At 39.8% G+C, this 18,418-nt stretch overlaps 1 protein-coding gene across 1 annotated transcript in view; it reads left to right on the top strand.

Moving 5' to 3' along the window:
• Vtcn1 (V-set domain containing T cell activation inhibitor 1) overlaps positions 1 to 18,418 on the top strand; it is a 71,111-nt gene that overhangs the window by 36,093 nt on the left and 16,600 nt on the right. Inside the window, exon 2 of the mRNA XM_013143193.3 lies at positions 12,734 to 12,798. Within this exon, the coding sequence (XP_012998647.1) occupies positions 12,734 to 12,798 (65 nt within the window). The remainder of the gene's footprint in view (positions 1 to 12,733; positions 12,799 to 18,418) is intronic.

Below are 18,418 nucleotides of genomic sequence, written 5' to 3'. Positions count from 1 at the left end.
GAGGGACAAAGCTAATGGTATCTCAAGGGGAAACTGAGGAAGTATTTCTCCCATGCTTAGCTGAATTTTCAGCTCCTAACAGAATCTGTCTTTTAGTGTCCCGGATGAAACCCTTCCCCTCTCACTCTACTGTGCAACCATTTGGCCTTGAAATACAGTACATTTTATATCCAGTCATCCTGCCTCTTGTCGCTGTCTTTAGCCTTGTGACACCAGGAAAGAGAACTGACATTTTTAGTGCATTTGCTGCCTGCCAGGCACCATCCTACATATGCTACATACATCATGGGGAAAGGTACCAAGTAAAGAAGGCAGTTTCCTTTCAGACCTTAAATATTTCTCCTTCAATCTCAGAAATAATGCCACACCATGAAAAAAATGGTAGCCATGCCCAGTAAGGCTCCCACCAACCAATGTGCAATTCAAAGTATATGAGAACCCTGAATTTAAACAAATATACCAAATATAAAAGCTAAAACACTTTAAAATAAATTCTAGCTTTGCTGATTTCTAGGTAAATTCATGGAACATTACACTTTATTTCTGACTCCTTCTATGTAAGTGTTGGCCAAGAGAGAAGAAGACAGGTGCCATCTTTGCTAAACAGGACAAGCTTAGGCAGTCTACTGTCTTGGTATCTGGTCACCAAATGCTGGTCCAAGAAATGCTTGCTCTGCCGCACTTCCTAAAATTTCCAATGTTTAGTAACTTGGACCTCGGGATGATAAAGCTCTGTCTGCGAACTTTTTCTCAGATTTATTCACTCTACCCCAAAGTCTCTTTGATTGACCATTAGGAATGTTTCTTGAAGTTGCTGAAGGAGTAAATCAGACCTCTCAAACTTTACTGCAGCATCTAGTAATCTCCCTGATGGACACAAAGGCGTAATGATGGGTATTATGTTCTCTTTATTTTGTATTAGTGTCTCTAATTCAGTTCCTGCTAGAGATTATAGATACACTTCATATCTCACATTTCCTTTCCTCAGCACTTTGAAAGTTTAATTTCATCATTTTCTGATTTTCTTTGACACTTTAGGAAGTAAGCTGCTAGTCTAATTGTCATTCCTTTCCAGGTAATCTATTTATTCCCCCACCATGCTTATTGTCTTTTTTTGGTCATCATCTTTTCAGCTTCACTAGGAAATACCTTGTTGTCATTTTCTTTTCATTTTTTCTACTTGAGATTCATTGAGGTTCCTAAATCTGAAGGTCCAGATCTTTAAAAAATACTGGAAAATATCCATTCTTTTTCTCTTTGAAAATTGTGTCTCTCATTCTCTCTCTCTCTTTCTGGACCTCTGATTAGATGTAAATTAAAATTCTTATTTTGGTCTTCGTGTCTTACCCTTTCTTCATACTTTTAATCTCTTTTCTCTGTACTGCAAAATGTATAATTTTTCAACTCGTACTTCTGTTTAATTAGTTGTATCTTCCAGATATATCCAATCTACTGCTTAACTAGTGGTGAGTTTTTAATTTCAGTTATTTATTATTCATTACTAGATGTCCTATTTAGTTCTTTTTTAAGTTCACTTGGTTGTGTTTTTTGTTCATTTTTTAGATTCTGGATCGAGTGGTTTCAGTAACTGTAGTCTTTTACTTTTCAAATCTTGCCCTTGTTTATCTCAATTCCTGCTCATGGTAGCTTTTTACTTCTGCATTTGTGCTTTTATTTTTGAAAATATTGTCAGGTGAAATTCTTTGAGGCCTGGGCTAAAAGTGCATTTCTTTGGAGAATATCTGTTTTTGTTTCTACCAAGCGTTGAATTTTACCAAGGACAGGTATTTTAAAATTAATTCTTCATGTGGGGTTCTTTGAGACAGGAAGCATTGTGGATGCATGCCTTGAGCCTGCTTAATTAACTACACTGTAAATACATCATGTCCAGGAGTATGTTTTTTCTTCATCAAAAAACAAGATCAAATAGGTCTTTGAATTTTGCAGGTAGGGACCATAATTTATGTGAGTCTCCAATTAAGCGCCCCCTACCCTTTGTTCTTGGTACTCTGCATGACCAAAATAGCTTTTTGGAATACATTCATAGCCACCGGGTTCACCATTTTCTATCAGGCTTGGATTTAAGTTTTTGCTTCATTTTGACCCCCTACAAATCTCCAGCAAAACCAAGTACTCAATGGTATTCGTATGAGACTTTGTTTGGTTTGTATTCAGTATTTAAAGATTTTTTTAGTAAAGTGGCTTTTTAAAAAAGGATATTTAGTATGCGATAGCTGGAAACTTAACTCTTTATATTTCCTAGAAAATTCCTTTTTCTTTTATAGGGCACCTCTATTTTGTACTTCATTTGTGAAAAGAATTAATCCCATCTCCAGTTTCCCCTTCTTGACCACAGTCAACCCAGTCTCCTCTTATTTCAACATCCAAGGCATTTCGTTAATTGATAGCATCAGCAAGATGTCATATTCCACAACAGTTTAAAAGACTAGTTTCCTTTAAAGAGGAAGATGATAATTTCTCTCATAAGCAGATTTCAAAGGCTTAGAATGTATTAGTTTCCTCCAGTAGCACAGTATTAATATTTATTTATTTATGCAGTGTGTTTTAGATTCCATTAGCTGGACAGTCTGAGTGGAGCAGTCTGGAAGGTAGAGCGTTTATCCAACAAACATTAAGTTCCCATCATGTTCAAGAACCTGAAATACAGCAGGAATGAAGTCATAGAGACAAAACAAAGCCTGGCATATTGAGAGGCCCAAAACAGTCTAGAAAGGACGGGGAAAGGAGTTAAAGAGCCAGAAATGGGGAAATAATGGAATAAAATATTCAGAAATTTATGTAAGTTCTTCCTGAATTTATGTGCATTCACATTTTTTAGGACTAATATATGTTCTTCACTTTATAAGCTTTTATCTTATCAAAAAGCTTTTGCACAGCAAGAGAAACCACAGAGTGAAGAGACAATCCAGTGTGAGAAAAAAAAATTTGACAGCTGATCCTCAGACCACCAACATCTACAATAAATAAAGAACTCTTTAAAAAATCCAACCCCTCCAAATTTAAAGACCCAATCCAAAAATGGGTATCTGAAATAGACAAATCTCAGATAAAGAAGTAGAAATGGCAAATAAATATATTTGGAAAAGATCTGTAAAAATACCTGGAAAGTAGAAAGCTGGGGTCACTTCCTTTGTGTCTGTCACAGATGGGTAGGCCCACAGAAGCTGTGTAACTCATGGACGACTGTTGATCTTAGCGCCAGGAGTGCCTCTCCCTTCCTTGGAACAGAGACTGTCTCCCTTCACCTCTGCCTTCACACCCGTCTTTGGTATAAGCAGGCAAAGGTTATCACAGGAACAGGGAAACCCAAAGGCCTGGTCGGCTGCTGGTTGACTGTGGCCAGGTGGGCAGGCCTTCAAGGGATGATTGGAATTTTGACTTCACATTGAGCTCCCACATACCTTATACGGGCCACACCTGCAGAACTGTGTGCAAATCTGAAACATGAGAATGTGGGTTCCAGCCAATGAAGACATGCAATGAGATTCCAGTAGGGCTTTTAGGAGAATGAACAACATGTTGATTATTTATTTCTAGGATACAGTTTTCTGTTTCACTGCAGAGGTTTTCCAGTATTTCTGAAATTAAAAAAGATAAAAGAATGCTGATAGGAACTTTGAAGAATAGAATCCCATTTCAAAACATGGAGAATAAGACCACCTAATACGGGTGGCAAGTGCTTTGGCAGAGAAAAGCTCTGAGGGTTACAGATGTGCTATCAATGAATAAATAATGAACTGGTACCAGGCTATGATTTTGAGAGGTCACCAGCCCAAATTCTTCTGAGTCTCTTTGACGACAGGCACAAGTTTTCTAACGCAACAAAAAGAAAAGTCAGAAGAATCACTGTGGCTTTGGGGAACCTAAAAACTTATCTAGATTATAGATCGTTGGCTCTGTCAGGCCATTCCCCTCCCTGAGACCCACATCACAGGGATGCATAGCCGTGGGAATGGGAAGAGAGGCTAAATGAAAACACGTTCTCTCCGGAGGGAGCCTGCCCTGCCTTTCCCCTCCTGCCCATCTCCAGCCCCAACCCAGTGCTTGCCCTGGTCTCCCCTTCTCTCACAGTCTCTGTCTTCTGAGATCCACAATCTACCCTACTTCTTTAACTATGCGAAGGAAAGGGAAGGAACTTGTCTCTGGGTTGGCCTTTAGGAAAGATTTGTAAGGTGGCTGTAACTAGGCTTTGAGCGGGTTCACTTTTGATAAATCCAGGGAGATTGAAGGGTGTTCTAAGAGTAACAAGAGACTGGAAAAAACAATTTGTCGAGAACATAGGTTTCTGGAAAAAGGAAAAGGGTTAAGAAATAGCTTGGGGTATTTTAAGATAATCTTAAATTCTAGATTCAGTTTAAACGTTATAAGCAATGAGGGGTCAGTCATTTAAATTTGGAGATAGTGAGGAGGAATAAGCATGAGAATTAACTGTTTAAAAATAACAGCGAACATAAGAAAGCATTATTTCTGTCTCAGGACCTTCTCAATAGCCCTGTGGGAAAATGCAGTATTCATTGTGGATGCAGAAAATAGTATGAATCATAGCAGGGCTCGATTTTGCAAGTGCCCACTGTCATGCAGCCTTCGTTAGGAAAAGAATGCCAGTTTCTCCAAGGAGCCGATCTGAGGAGAAGAAAGGCACTGCCTTCCTGTTTTATCCGTTCCAGAAATGAGCTGGCATTAGTGGACAGGGCTCCTACTCTTCCCCTACAGGTGGGCAGAGGAAAGAGAGGTGAGGAGAGGAAGATGGGAAAGCAGGTGTGAATGAAGAAATGAACAGCGACCCACAACAGCCACCCACAAAAAGAGAAGCGTTTATTAGCAGCCAAAACCCACCCGAGAAAGTGCAGCTATAAAACCCACAATTAGAAGGTTGTTTCTGTGTAAACCATGCACATTTCTTACAGGATACCTGACTTTTCTAACAGTTCAAGTTCGTGAGAGGATCATAAAGGTTAGAAATATGTTTGTTATTAAACACAACGGGATAAGTTATATTGCCGAGGGAGTCCTCTGGAAATGTTTCTTGTTTACAGTGAGAACAAAGAGAAACAGGTCATACAGGTCTGATTAAGAAAAGGAGTAGTAATCAACCTTGTATTGACTTTTGTCTGGCTCTGCTTGGGCTGGCGGAAAACGGTTTATACAAGGATGATGAAATGCTAATGTGTACTTCATGGCAATCAGGGGGACAGTTATAAATAGAACAGGCTTACAAATAAAAAAAGAATGATTTTGCACTAACTCAAACATTGTTTAAAGAAAGGTATCTGTTTATTAATAGTCTGGGATTTTCCACCTGATGTTTCTCTTCAGTTTCACTTCTACAGTCTCAGACAAAAGATACGTCCTGGGGAGATGAATTTCTTTAATCTACGAAACTGTGTGCTATTTGTCCATTGGATTCAAAATACAAGCCTAGTAACTGATGTGAGCCCTGAAGTTAAAAAACAAGTTGGTTTTATATAAAATACAGCAAAATAATTAAGGCCAATGATAATGGCATCTCAGAATTTAGACTCATCCTGTTCTGATTTCCTAGGGCTAAATACTCAGGGAATTACTTGACCCTAAGCCTCGGCTTCCTCATCAGTATAAGCAAAGGCAATGTGAAGATTCAATGAGATGAAGAAGGCAATGACTTTGTAAATATCAGATAGCATTTGTTCGTTATTAATAAAGGTTTTAGAATACAGAATATGCAACTTTGGCAAAGGTAAAGCCAGAGCAAATGCCAGGGAGGATCAAATTACAGAACCCCACAACTTTTTGAAAGAGACTTTCAAAATTGTCCCAATCTTTATCTGGTGCTAAAATCTTTTGCTACCCACAACTTTCTTTAAGTGCTTATCTCGCCCCAGAGATAGGAGATGCCACAACACCAGGGCACTATCAGAGATCTGTTGAAAAATGTCTCTGTAGACTGAATATAAATCTAGCCTCCTACAACTTTCACTAGAGTCCTACCCCCATGTAATGGGTGATAAAGAACAGGCCCATATGGCACCTTTCCAATACCAAAATGTTCCTTGCTATATTTAGTTTCCTTTAAATTAAACCATCTAGTTTCTTCAACCATTCTTCACAAGATGTGTTTTCTAATCACATCACCCTGGGCTCACTTCCCCCAGATCAGTGGTTTTCAATCAGGGCCACGTGTCAGGAAACATTTTAGTTGTCAGTAGGGGTGGTATTAAAATGTGGGCCAGAGAGCTGTTAGGTCCTAGCATTAAACTACCATTATTTTTCTGTTAAATTATCTTAAAAATACGTTAGTTTTTAAGTTAGCTACCTAATAAATCCCCCTTTCATGTGTTGTTACAGATTCAGGGATGATACACATGAGGCCTCTCATGCTCACTCAGAAATCAGAGCTAGACTTCTTTTCTAGGAGCCCTGAGGTACCTTGCAGACTTTTCCAACACTGTTATAGGTCACCCTGCTAATAATTCAAATGGTTGTTGGCATGCAAGATGAATCTATTTGCTGGCCATGTCTCTCTGGATTTGTGAGATTGGAAACTTGGTCATGACACGATCCAGGGCTGGTTCTTTGGAGGACTACACAGCATTGTGTCATGGTTCCTTGGGTCAGCTGGAAAGGAGAATCTGGTGCTCAGCAGCAACCAAATCGTTTATGTACCATTCCCTAAAATCCTCTCCCTGAATATAATGCATGGCCATGAAAGCAATGTGAACAGAGCAGAATATTCTCTCATTTCTGTGCATATTCTTTGAGCCCCTCTTTGCCAAATTCTTGATCCTCCATTTGCCACTCTTGATGCTCCGGTTCTTGATTCCCTGGATTGAAGCTGTCCTTGGCTTTACCAGTGGAAAGAAATACAAGAGGAAGGGGTAGATGTAGACCAGGAAAATTACTTTACACATTGAATTCTTTTGAAAATAGAAATCCTGACTAGCTAATAATATAACCTTTTCCAGAACCTGAAATCCAAACTAATCAATATCTAGAAAACAGTTCATTTTATCTTGAAGCCCAGTGTTTGGTTCCTCTTAGTTCCAATATTTTAACCCAAATTGCCCCTCACAACCGAAGAAAAACTGGTTCCAAAACACCCTTCCATCCCACAGATGCCATAATCTGTAGATGCTAAACTTCCTTATATAAAATGTCACAGTGTTTGCATATAACCTATGCATAGCCTTCTGTAAATCTTAAGTCATCTCAGATTACTTGTATTATCTAATATCATGTAAATGCTACGTAAAAAGATGTTATGTTGTATTGCTTAGAAAATAATGACATGTTCATTATAGATGCAATATTTTTCTAGATATTTTCTACCCACAATTTGTTGAATTCAACAATGGCAACAGAATGGAAGGCTCACTATAATTCCTTTTTCACTTTAGTGGAGCAAAAAAGAAAGCTTTTGGATAGGCTGAAATAAAAGTCTTCAGTTTCAGCATGCTTTATAAGCCGGTTAGTTTTATGAACAAAGTAATATGTTTGTCATCACTTGGTTTACTCAAATATTCTACTTCGTATATTTAACTTAAAAGTAGAATTTGTTCAAATTAATCACACTTTCAAACTTCACCTAGATTTGAAAGTTTTAAAAATTATCAATTATGTAAGTAGAGCTAAACTAATAGCCTATAAGGAATATAGTATCTGTCAGTATTTGGAAAGGAACATAAAAACCATTAATATTTGAACAATATAAAGAACAGTTTATGCTTTGCAGACTGGAGTTCTATACATGATGTAGAAGATCCAAAAAGCCTTTGCTTTCAGAAAAGGAGTTTGAGGAGATACTTTACTTTCTTTCCCTGAAAATAAGACCTCAATGGAAAATAACCAGCTTTGGGAACTAGAAATCGAAAATGCCAGCCCCCATCAGCCTGTCCTTGCCTTCTGTCATCACCATTCTCCTGCTTGCTGGCAGCTCTGTGCAGAGGGAAAGGCATGGCCAGGCTGCTGGGGGCTGGGTGTGTGATCTCTAGTTTTCAACGCTGATTATTTTCTGGCTGGGTATTATTTTCAGGGAAACGTGGTATAGGATATATAAAGGCAGAAATAAGAGGAACCTTCCACACCCGTGGCTGCTTGCCAAATGGACTTTTTCTGGCCTTATGACACATAGCTAAGCACGCAAACCTGTAAATCAGACTCTCCAAGATTGAAACCTAATTCTCAATTATCTGTGAGAGCTTTGTCTGTTATTTAAACTGAGCCTCAGTTTCTTCATATAGTACAGTAGGGTTATTGTAAGAATTGAACAAGACACTGTACATAGAACACTGATACACAGAACATACCAAATAAGAGCTGGCTATTGTTTTTAAGCCCCATGGACCCCTGATAATGAAAGTTTACCCTTAAGGGATAGATATCTCTAACTTAGTTATTTCCTTGATGAATAATACAGCATTGCCATCTGTCCACTGTAATATGTGTGCCTATAACACGTTAGCTCACTTGTAATAGGAAGATAGGGGAATGGTCACTGTGTGACGTGAAAGTTGTGTCATTTCAAATGTATTTTTTCCAAGGCAAGGAGAGCCAAGGTAGCTCTCCTTTAGGCTATTAGTTTAGCTCTAAGTACAGCAACTTTAGTAGAAAAGACTTTAAGTTCTTTTTTTCTCTTTAATTTCAAATGAACACCTACACTTGGGTCTCCTCCTTAAAGCAGCACATTCTGGCTTTATGAGTTCCAAGCTGCAATTCTCCTGTGCCTGCCTTCAGAGAAATGCCACTGGCTCACAGAACTGAGAGTCAGAGAGTCTATTGTATTATTTTTGTGCATTTTTAATATTCCCATTTAATATTATACAAATTTGGGCTTCGCTGAACTGCTTGCCTTGGCTTACAAGTTGTCTATTAAGGTACCAATGATTGTTTCTATTGGTCAGCCAATTACAAAGTTGTGGCCTTTAACTCTATTTTTCCCATAAGCTCGGTTAACTTTATTGTGTGATTTTGTGGAGTGTGAGGTTTTTCAGGAATGCAATACAATGTTCTAACAGATGCCCTATTTCTTGTCAAATGCTGCAGAAGGCAGCAAAAGCCGAAGCAAAGACATGTAAAGGAATTGAACAAGGCCATCCTTAGGCAGCATGATGTGCTCATAGAATCCAGGCTGCAAAGCTGGCCTAGCAGGCTCTGAGTTCTGCGGGCTGTGAAACTACTTCCTAACCCAGGGCACTAAATCATGATGCTTAACCCTGCAATGAGGTGGAAAAAACATTGTTTCTTTAGGTTTCTGCTTCACACAGACAATATAAAACACCATAGATTAGCTAAGTATATTTCTCAATAAAATCTCTTCATTTTCTTTGAAATTTGTTCATGGAAATGTGCTTGGATTCTCCTTGTTTTTTGCAGGTGTAGAATTCCTATTTTCCTAGCATTCCCATGAGAATTTGTTCCTCTCTTTACTGGAGCACTGAGCACAGTTTTCCTCTTATTGAGAAGTGTGTTTGTTTACCTTAGTTTAAGCAAAAGTCCTTGAAGGCGGGGACTTTAATTCATCTCTTTATTTCCTTCTATTGCCCAGCACATGTCTTTCACATAGCAAGGACTTCATAAATGTGTACAAAATGAGCAAGTTCCTCCAAAAGCACTGATTTACTCTGGCCCTTTCTGTGAAGAATATATGACAAAAGTGTCCTACAAATTCCACACAGTGGTTAGAAGACATGGCTTTGCATTAAAATTTTCCTGCAGCGTAGTTATTGGAAACTATTTTGGGAAAGTAGCAACAAAGCATGCAACATTTTATGTGGAATATTTTATTCATAGTTTTGAAAAATTAATAAGCACCAGACAGGAATGATTTAATTTGACTGCTCTGGTAGTTCCCGGGTCTCTTTCCAAGGCTCTGGGGGTTGAACAGTTTCCCAAGGGAACACAAGTTCAGAACAAATCTCAAGGTGGTTACTGCTTAGACAGAAACTCACTGACCAATGGCAGGGTTGGGTTGACACCAGGAAAACCTGTGTCAGGGCCTGGAGTCAGGGGATGGGCTCACCGCTTTGACTGAAAGCTCCATTGTTCCCCTCTTCTTGGTGATTGCCTCGGTATCTGTTCAGTGTCTGCTGTCCAGCCCCGCCCTCAAAACTTTAATAATAAAACTTTAATAGTGAGCTCACAGTAAGTAGCTACCGGTAAACTTATTTACAGCAAAAATAACACTTGCATAGCCCTTTATAAAATATACAACACGCACTGGTTCACTGAATCCCCAAACAAGCCATTTGTATTAGTTTGCTAGGGAAGTCGTAACAAAGTACCACAGGCTGGGCCAGTCAAGCAACAGAAACGCATTGTCTCACATGCTGGAGGCTGGAAGCCCGAGATCACGTTGTCTGCTGAGTTGGTTCCTTCTCAGAGTCGTTCCATCTCTCTCAGCCAGCTCTGGTCCTTTGCTGAAAATCTGTGATATTCTTTGCCTAACAGATCTCTGCTTTCCTCTTCACACAGTGTTCTCCCTGTGTGTATGTGCACCTGTGTCTGTGTTCATATTTCCCCTTTTAAATTTTAATTTTAATTGCATTTATTAGTGATTTTTTGAGATCAGATCTTGCTATTGCCCAGGTTGGGATCAATCTTTTGAGCAAAAGGAATACTTCACCCTCAGCTTCATGAGTAGCTTAGGTTACAGCTGCATGCCACATGCTCAGCTAAATTTTCTCTCTTAACAAGGATGCCATTCATCCTGGGTTACAGGACTACCTGACTGAAGTTCTGCTTCATCTTATCTAATTATAATGGCAATGAGCCTATGTACAGGTAACATTGTATTCTGCCGTACTAGGGGTTAGGATTTCAACAGATGAATGAGGCGGGCAGTGCATGCAGCTATAACAGTTCTATAGTAGAAAAAACAAGAATTTTACAGATAAGGAAACTGAGTCTCAGAGAGATGAAATAATGTACCTAAATAAGGTGAAACACCTGTATCACAAATACAAAGCTGCTGTCTAGCTTAGAAATCAAGGACAGTCACATGAAGCCTCCTGCTATGAGTTTGTCTATGTGCTCTCACACACCTAGAGAGTAAGAATGGGCTGCAGAGGTGTGAAGAGCAGACGCAGTCAAATGTGGTCTGGAAGAAGCCAGCAGATTCCCGGTTCCTGAGAACTCCACGTGTGGCCGCCCCTGTGGCTGTCCCGCATCACTTGAGTGAACTATTCACGCAAGTCGTTTCTTATAAGTCTGTTACTCCTCTCTGGTGTGCCCACCCATTTGCCAAAGGGAGTCAGGTCGTACAATGAAACTCTTCAGGGAAGACAGGAAAACACTCCATGCTTTCTTTTTCTCTCTATAGCATCATTCTTTGCCTCTCTATGCCTTTCTTTTGTCCTTCCTATTGAGTAACCTGGGAGTGGGTGTGGGGAGTGTGTGAATCGCCAGTGGGGTGACAGGATGACTGAGGACACCTGCCTGATGATGCACACAGCAGGGCAGGCAAAAGCAGACCAGTTTCCCAGGCGGGGCTTTGCCAGCACACCCTCTTTGACCTGTGTCTGCTGTTCTGCTGGAGTCACTCTGCACACCTAAAGCTAATCCCCCTGGGGCCTGGCTCCCCTCTGCAGAGAGGAGGGACACACCCCATCTGCGTATGCCTCCCTCAGCAAGCAGTGCAGAAAGTAGCTGAGTGCAGATTTGGGAGACCGATTTTAATCTTAGCCTCTGTCACTGGCAAACTACATGACTTTAGGGAAGACGCTTAATCTCCCTGTGTCACTTCTTCATCTATAAAATAGAAGTGATAAATTTGTTTACTTCATCAAGTTACGAATGGATAAATGATATAAGCTGTCAATGGTGCTTGGAGCAATATATTCACCACATGATTCTAGCAATACTTTTTTACTTGCTTATTTATATAACTTTCCAAGTGTCATTTTGGGGTTGGAGGGGGTCTCTTTTTATTTTGTTTTGTTTTTTGGTTCCAGGAAGCAAACTCATGACTTCATGCTTGCCAGGAAGGCGCTTGTGCTACTGAGTTATATCCTCAGTCCTCATTTTGCTATGTATTAATTAAAATTGTACTTTAACATTGTACCCATCAAAACGTTAACAGTGGCTGTGTCTGGATGATGGAGTTACTGGTTGTCTTATTGTCTTATTTTTGATTATTGATAGTTTCTAAACTTATTGTAGCAAAGATATATTACTTTTTAAAAAGAGTACAAACCCCCACTGAAGACCTATGTGGTATAGCAGATTAGCATTAGGTGTGAGTAGGTACAAAGTGGAGAGGACATGACCATGTGACAGCATGGATGACCATTGTCTTTAATGAATTTAAAGGCTACAGAATGAAGCAAACCAGATAGGCAGGTAATACAAAAGGGTGAGCAGAATGCTAAGGTACTCCAAGAGACCAGTTCCCCTCAAGAGGTTGGTCCTACAGAGAGATTATCATCTCTTTAAAACAGGTTTATTCCAGGTTTATTAGCCCACAGTCTTTTTGCATGGTCTCTGACCTGGGAAAAGGCAAATAACAAAACACAGACAAAAGGGGCACTCGCTTCATCTATCCCAAGGTCTCAGGGGCAGGGATGGAATTACTGAGATTCTTTCCTGGGTTCATATTTCTAGGAAGAGGATTATGTAGAAGAAAAGTTGAGAGGCCTTGTGTAGCACATATTATGTATGACAGGTGTGTACCAGGTAACAGAATAGCGTGTCAGATGGAATTAAGAAGTAATTTTCTGTTTCTCTGTCTCTCTTTTCACAGCATTATTAGCATCATCATTATTCTGGCTGGAGCAATTGCACTCATCATTGGCTTTGGTATTTCAGGTATGTGATTTCTTGCTTTGCCACAATCCATTCACCCCTCATAAACCTCTAATAAATCATTCAAGTGTTAGCCTAGGAGAACAGAGAATTTGGACCCAGAAATTCTCTGGGTCCAGTCTACTCGACTTCAGAGTAAAGCACTGGTTCTTCTGCATTACCTGTCCTCATCACCTTAGTCACTTAACTCCTTGTACCTCAGTTTCCTCATTTTTAAACTAGAAAAATAATGACCACTCAACAGTTGAGAGAATCAAGTAAGAAAGTTACCAGTGATCTACTTACCAGCCAGTGCTGAAAATGTTATTCTGGGAACGTTGGAAAAGTATAGTGAGCCATTCTATCAGAGGTTGACCTGGACAGATGGTTATGACTTTTTAGCCAAAGTTTTAAAGAATATCAATTTTTTTTACACAAGCATCTTAGATAAAGAGAAAACTGGCCATGATCATCGCGCTATGTAGGAATCAGATGCCACTATGATGTCAGTCGTGGGAGACTTCTCTTTCCTCTTCTGCGCAAGACATTTTTCTGACCTATCTCTCCTGAGTTAGGCCAGCAGCTGTTTCCTCGGAGGCGGAACATTTGCTCCACTTCCTGTAAACCACCTGACTTAGACCAACACATTTATTTTAACTTAATCTGTGACTAAATATTGTGGGAAGCCCTGTAATTGACTGCCACCTTATATCTGCAGGCCGCACCACCTTAACTCCCTCTAGGAGTTAAGTTTTGTAGTTAAGCAGTTCCTTGCCTGCCTAGCTCGATTGGCTCATTAAGGGATTATGCTAATCAGCCCATGTGAGAAATTTGAATTGACCTATAACCCTCGGTCTTGCCACTGTTGCTAAGTTACCTGATGACGTCACAGAACCCAACTCCCTCCTCCTCAATACCCTATATATTTGTTACTCCTTCCTTGAATAAACGAGACTTGATCAGACTTCTTCGTCTTGTCTCTGTCCTTTGTGTCTCTTCTTTCCTTTTCATCCCCACTCCCCCTCTATGGTCTCCGTGGACTTACCCACAGGCCAGGACAAAATATGTCACTAAGTACCTTTAATTTTTATAATTTCAGCTGCCTTTTCTCTCACTCTCTTGAGTGTGCTGCCAATAGTGACCGCAAGACCTAAACTAAGAAAACTATTTACTTTTGCTTGCCAAGAAAAGACATTAGCACCTTCCCTTGTTTTACCATCAAAAACATACCTTTTGTCCACTTTCACTAGATATCACTTTTCCCTTTGGATTTATAGGAATTCTTTATAATAGTCATTGCACATTGCTAAGCCTCTTCTCTATAGTTTGCATTTTCTCTCTTCTAGCATCTTTCGATTAACAGAAGTTGTTAATTTTCACTTAATCTAATGACTTCTTTTACGCAGAGTGCATTTTAAATTTGTAATCTATTTAAAGTTATTGTTTACCTCAAAATCATGAGCATTTCTTCTCAGTTATATTGCAGCAGGTATGTAGTTTGCCTTTCACATATGTACTATGGACCACCTAGAATTAATTGTATGGTGTAAGATAGGAGTCAGGTTCTGTTTTTCCATGAGGCTAACCAGCAGACTCAGCTCCATTATACTGTCCTTCCCCTACGGTTCAGCAGTGCCGCCATTACCCTACTGCAAGTATTCTCACAATGTGTGGATCCATTTCTGACCTTGCTAATCAGGTTCATTCTAGCATGCATGCCCCTTCATTTACAATGAAGCTATATCCCAATGAACCCATTGTATGTTGAAAATATTTTAAACTGAACATGTATTTACTACTCCTAACCTGTGAAGCAATACAGATTAACAACACAACATCTATAGCTAGCAGTGTGTCAGCCATTTGCCCTCCTATTCCTTTGGCTGACTGGGAGGTGTGCTCACTGCTGGTACCCCAGCATCATGGCAGAGCATCAAAACACACATCACTAATGCATAAAAAAGATAAAAATTCCAAAGTCAGGATCTGGTATTGCTTCTGCATTATCAGAAATTATGATTGCAAGCTGAACTTCCATAGGTCAGGGAGAGTCTGTATTCCTTTATAATTCATTTTCTTTTTATTTATGTTATTGTGTCTGTTTTGCTATTCCTAATTCTCTCCTCCTCCACTTCCCCTCCCTGCACCTCTTCCATCTCTTTAAAACAGGTTTATTCCAGGTATTTTATAATTTTATAATTTTTAAAGAATAGCTTTTTGCTCTATTTTCTTTGATTTGCTTCACTATTTTACTGATTTTGACTTTTTATCTTTGTTAATGTTTTTCTCCTTGCTTTATTTGGCTGTTTTGACCTTTTTCTAATATATTTAAATAAGCCCTGCATAGGAAAACATGTCCCAAAGAAAGCAGTAGACAGGTTTTAGTAAATGCTGCCATTCAATTTTCCAAAGTCGCTTACCAATTTATCCTTCACCAGAAGCCAAAAGAGGTCCAGCGCTTGCGTCCTGACCTATACTGCATGTTGAGGAACCTTGTGGCTTTACTCTCTGATTTCTGTGGCTGAGGAAACTGAATACATTTTCATACAAGAAACATAATGCTGCATGACAGACAGTGCAAGCGATTATCTTCTGTATGATTCCATGAATACAAAGTTGAGGAACAGGAAAACGAACCTCTGCTATTAGAAAGCAGCATAAGGGTTGTCATTTTCAGAGAAAAGTGAGGGGGCAGTGCTGAGGAGGGAGCATAAAGGATGTGCTAGGAGGATAGTAAAGTTTTTATTTGTTGGTGTGGTGAGAGAAAATTATTACAGTTCTTCAAGCTGCATAGTTATGCTGTGTAGACTTTTATACATGTGTGCATTAAATCTAAGTACAGAATTATATATAAACATTTATGAATTTTTTATAAGGAAATAAAGTATTGACTGCAATACAAATACTTTGGAGTAACTTTTAAAGGCATTAGTGCTAAGGTGCAATTTGATAACTTCCTAAAACTTAACTTCCTCAGTTCTCATTTCCCTGCTTCAGATCTCACACATCGTCTTGTATTAAAACCTTAGAGTTTGTGCTTCAGTTTTGATATTGGTGACTAAACCTACTTGGCTACCTGTATCTTCTGGTTGCTAGTGGCTCTGAATTCTCCAAGAATTTCACATTGTAACTGCTTTCTTAATCCAGTCAACACTTTTGCTACTTAGACCTCTTCCTGTTGTACTATTTATATTGTGCTCAAATACAGCTACCCCTTATATCATGCTCAAGTACAGACACAAACCTCAAGCATTGAGCTCCATTTTTGCAACGCAGAAATCCCTACTCATTAATTATTTGAATAATAATTCAATAATAATAATTCAATTAATTATTTGAATAATGCATAACTGTATACAAGATGAATAAACACAGAAATCACAGTCTACTCAACCTACTTAAGTACAGCAATAATATGAAAATCCCATTATTGCCACTGAAGAGGCTTTCTGCCTCCTCCTTATTTCACAGAGTTAAAGCTGGTTAGTTTGGATAAGACGGGCTATTTATTAGTTTAATACTGCTTAGCATCATATTATCATACTTTAAATGAATTCACTTGTCGGTGTCACTCCCGGCCGGCAGGAAGGACACACAACAAAGTCTGGCAGTGGACAACCTTTTCTTTTATTTTCCTTCTCCGTACAGCCTGCCCCGGGAATCCTCCCGGCCGAAGCCTCTGTTGGTCCGCTCCCCGCGGCTCCTTGCGTGCTTCTCCCTACAGTCTGTCCCGAAGCCTCTACCGGTCCGCTCTCCGCGGCTCCTTGCGTGCTTCTTCTGTTTCTTCTTTTGCTTCTTCTTCTTTTCTTGGCGGGAGAGGCACTCACTTTTATAGGGTTCAGTTGTTGCTAGGCAGACTATCTTACAGGGCGGGTTGTGAAGCAGGAGATCTTACAGGGCGGGTTGTTTACCAAGCAGGAAGCAGGAGATCTTACAGGGCGGGTTGTTTACCAAGCAGGAAGCAGGAGATAAGCGCCATCTTAGCACACTCGATGGGAGGGGTAATCTAGCTCAGGCTTTGCTCTTTCCTACAGGCCTCACGTCCGCCAAGTAAGGCGACCGGGCTCGGGGCTGCGGCTCCCAACATCCACTGAAGTATTAGCTGGCTTAATATATAACACATTGAAATTAAGCAAATAGCATTAAGTAGATGATGATGATGATATCACTGAACGTTTTCTTCATGGATCTCACCTTCTTAAGTAATTGCATATATTATTCGATTTACTATTCACAACAAATAGGTAGGTACCTCCATTATGTTCAAACAATAAACTGCAGAGACACATACAGCTAGCGAGTGAGCACGACTGCATTTCAAGTGCTGGTGATGTTTTTCCAGAGTGCACACCCCCACCTCCCGCCCTATCTCAGTGATAATATTCACACCGAGTGTGGCAGAGAAGAGGTCATGAGGGAACTGCTTGCCTTTCAGGTATTATTCTTGGTTTGCTTTGCAGGCATTAATTCCTGATACCACAGATTTTAAAGACTTGAAGATATTCACAAATACAGGGGGAAAAATCTGTATCTTTGCAATTCGATTGATTCCTTCTTATAGCCATTCTACTCTTTATAAATTCTGAATGTTCAATATGTCACAGAGCTAGGATTTCGACCCAGTCAGCCTGATACCCAGGACATGTTCTCAAACACTACACTGCTGCTTCCTGAATTCTTCCCAGTGTCCTTCCTAATTCTTCTCACACAGGCAACCATAGCCCGGAGCCCCACCTTCTTTGGCAAAAGTGACCCTCACAGGTGCCATTTCAGTTTCCAGCCTTACGTTTCTGCCTTTAACCAGTGTTCTATCATGCCTGTCCAGACAGCCAAATTTCAGGAGATTCTGAGTGACCATTTGTCTGTTGAAAGCTTCTAGCATGTTTTCTATGCTATTGGAAGGTTCAGAATTTATCGTTCTGAGTTGTGTCAAAGGACAGTTCATTTCCCAGTTTTTATCCAGTGCTATAGGATGCCTCATAACTGCTATAAAAATACTTGCCTTGTGTTACCAATGCTCCCACTCTCCAAGATATCCCTGCTCCTACAATGCGGGACCAATTAAACAGCAATCACCCCTGTAAAAACCAAGATGAATAGATTTCAGCTTGCTCCCTTTGATGCCCCTCCTTTCTCTTCACTCAGGTCAGAACTGTGTTAGTAATTACCTTTCACATGTGATATAACTCATTTCAATAACTGGGTTTTCCAATCTTAAAGGGGCTTAATGCAATCTTAGGGGTTAATGAAATACTTTAAATTCGTGCCAGTTTCACAGAGTTTTACATCATTAGGTAGCATTCCCTAAGCCAATTCCACAGAGTCCTTTTTGTCCTTTGGTTCAGCAAGTCACACAAGAGCCTCTGGTGTCAGTAGGCCTGGAAATTCACATCAGATCAGTCTGTGTAGCACTCCGTATGCCAATACTATACTGCCTACAAGTTTAACTACAAACTTGCTTGGTTTTTCTTTCTTTTAATACTAGGTATTGAACTCTTGTAATCCACAAATGAGCCCCCAAACTCGAGTTCAAAAAATGAGGCAAAAACATATTTTAAAAAACAATGCTGATTTATTTTATCCTGGGCCCAGTGACACAGTGCAGTTGCAGTTTGCAAAAGCTGTGCGACGCTCCTCCAGACTT

The sequence above is a fragment of the Cavia porcellus genome, unplaced genomic scaffold (genome assembly GCF_034190915.1).
Source record: "Cavia porcellus strain 051 isolate PalLab524CR breed Dunkin Hartley unplaced genomic scaffold, mCavPor4.1 scaffold_1, whole genome shotgun sequence".
NCBI lineage: Eukaryota > Metazoa > Chordata > Mammalia > Rodentia > Caviidae > Cavia > Cavia porcellus.
This window is presented reverse-complemented; position numbering and strand designations above follow the sequence as displayed.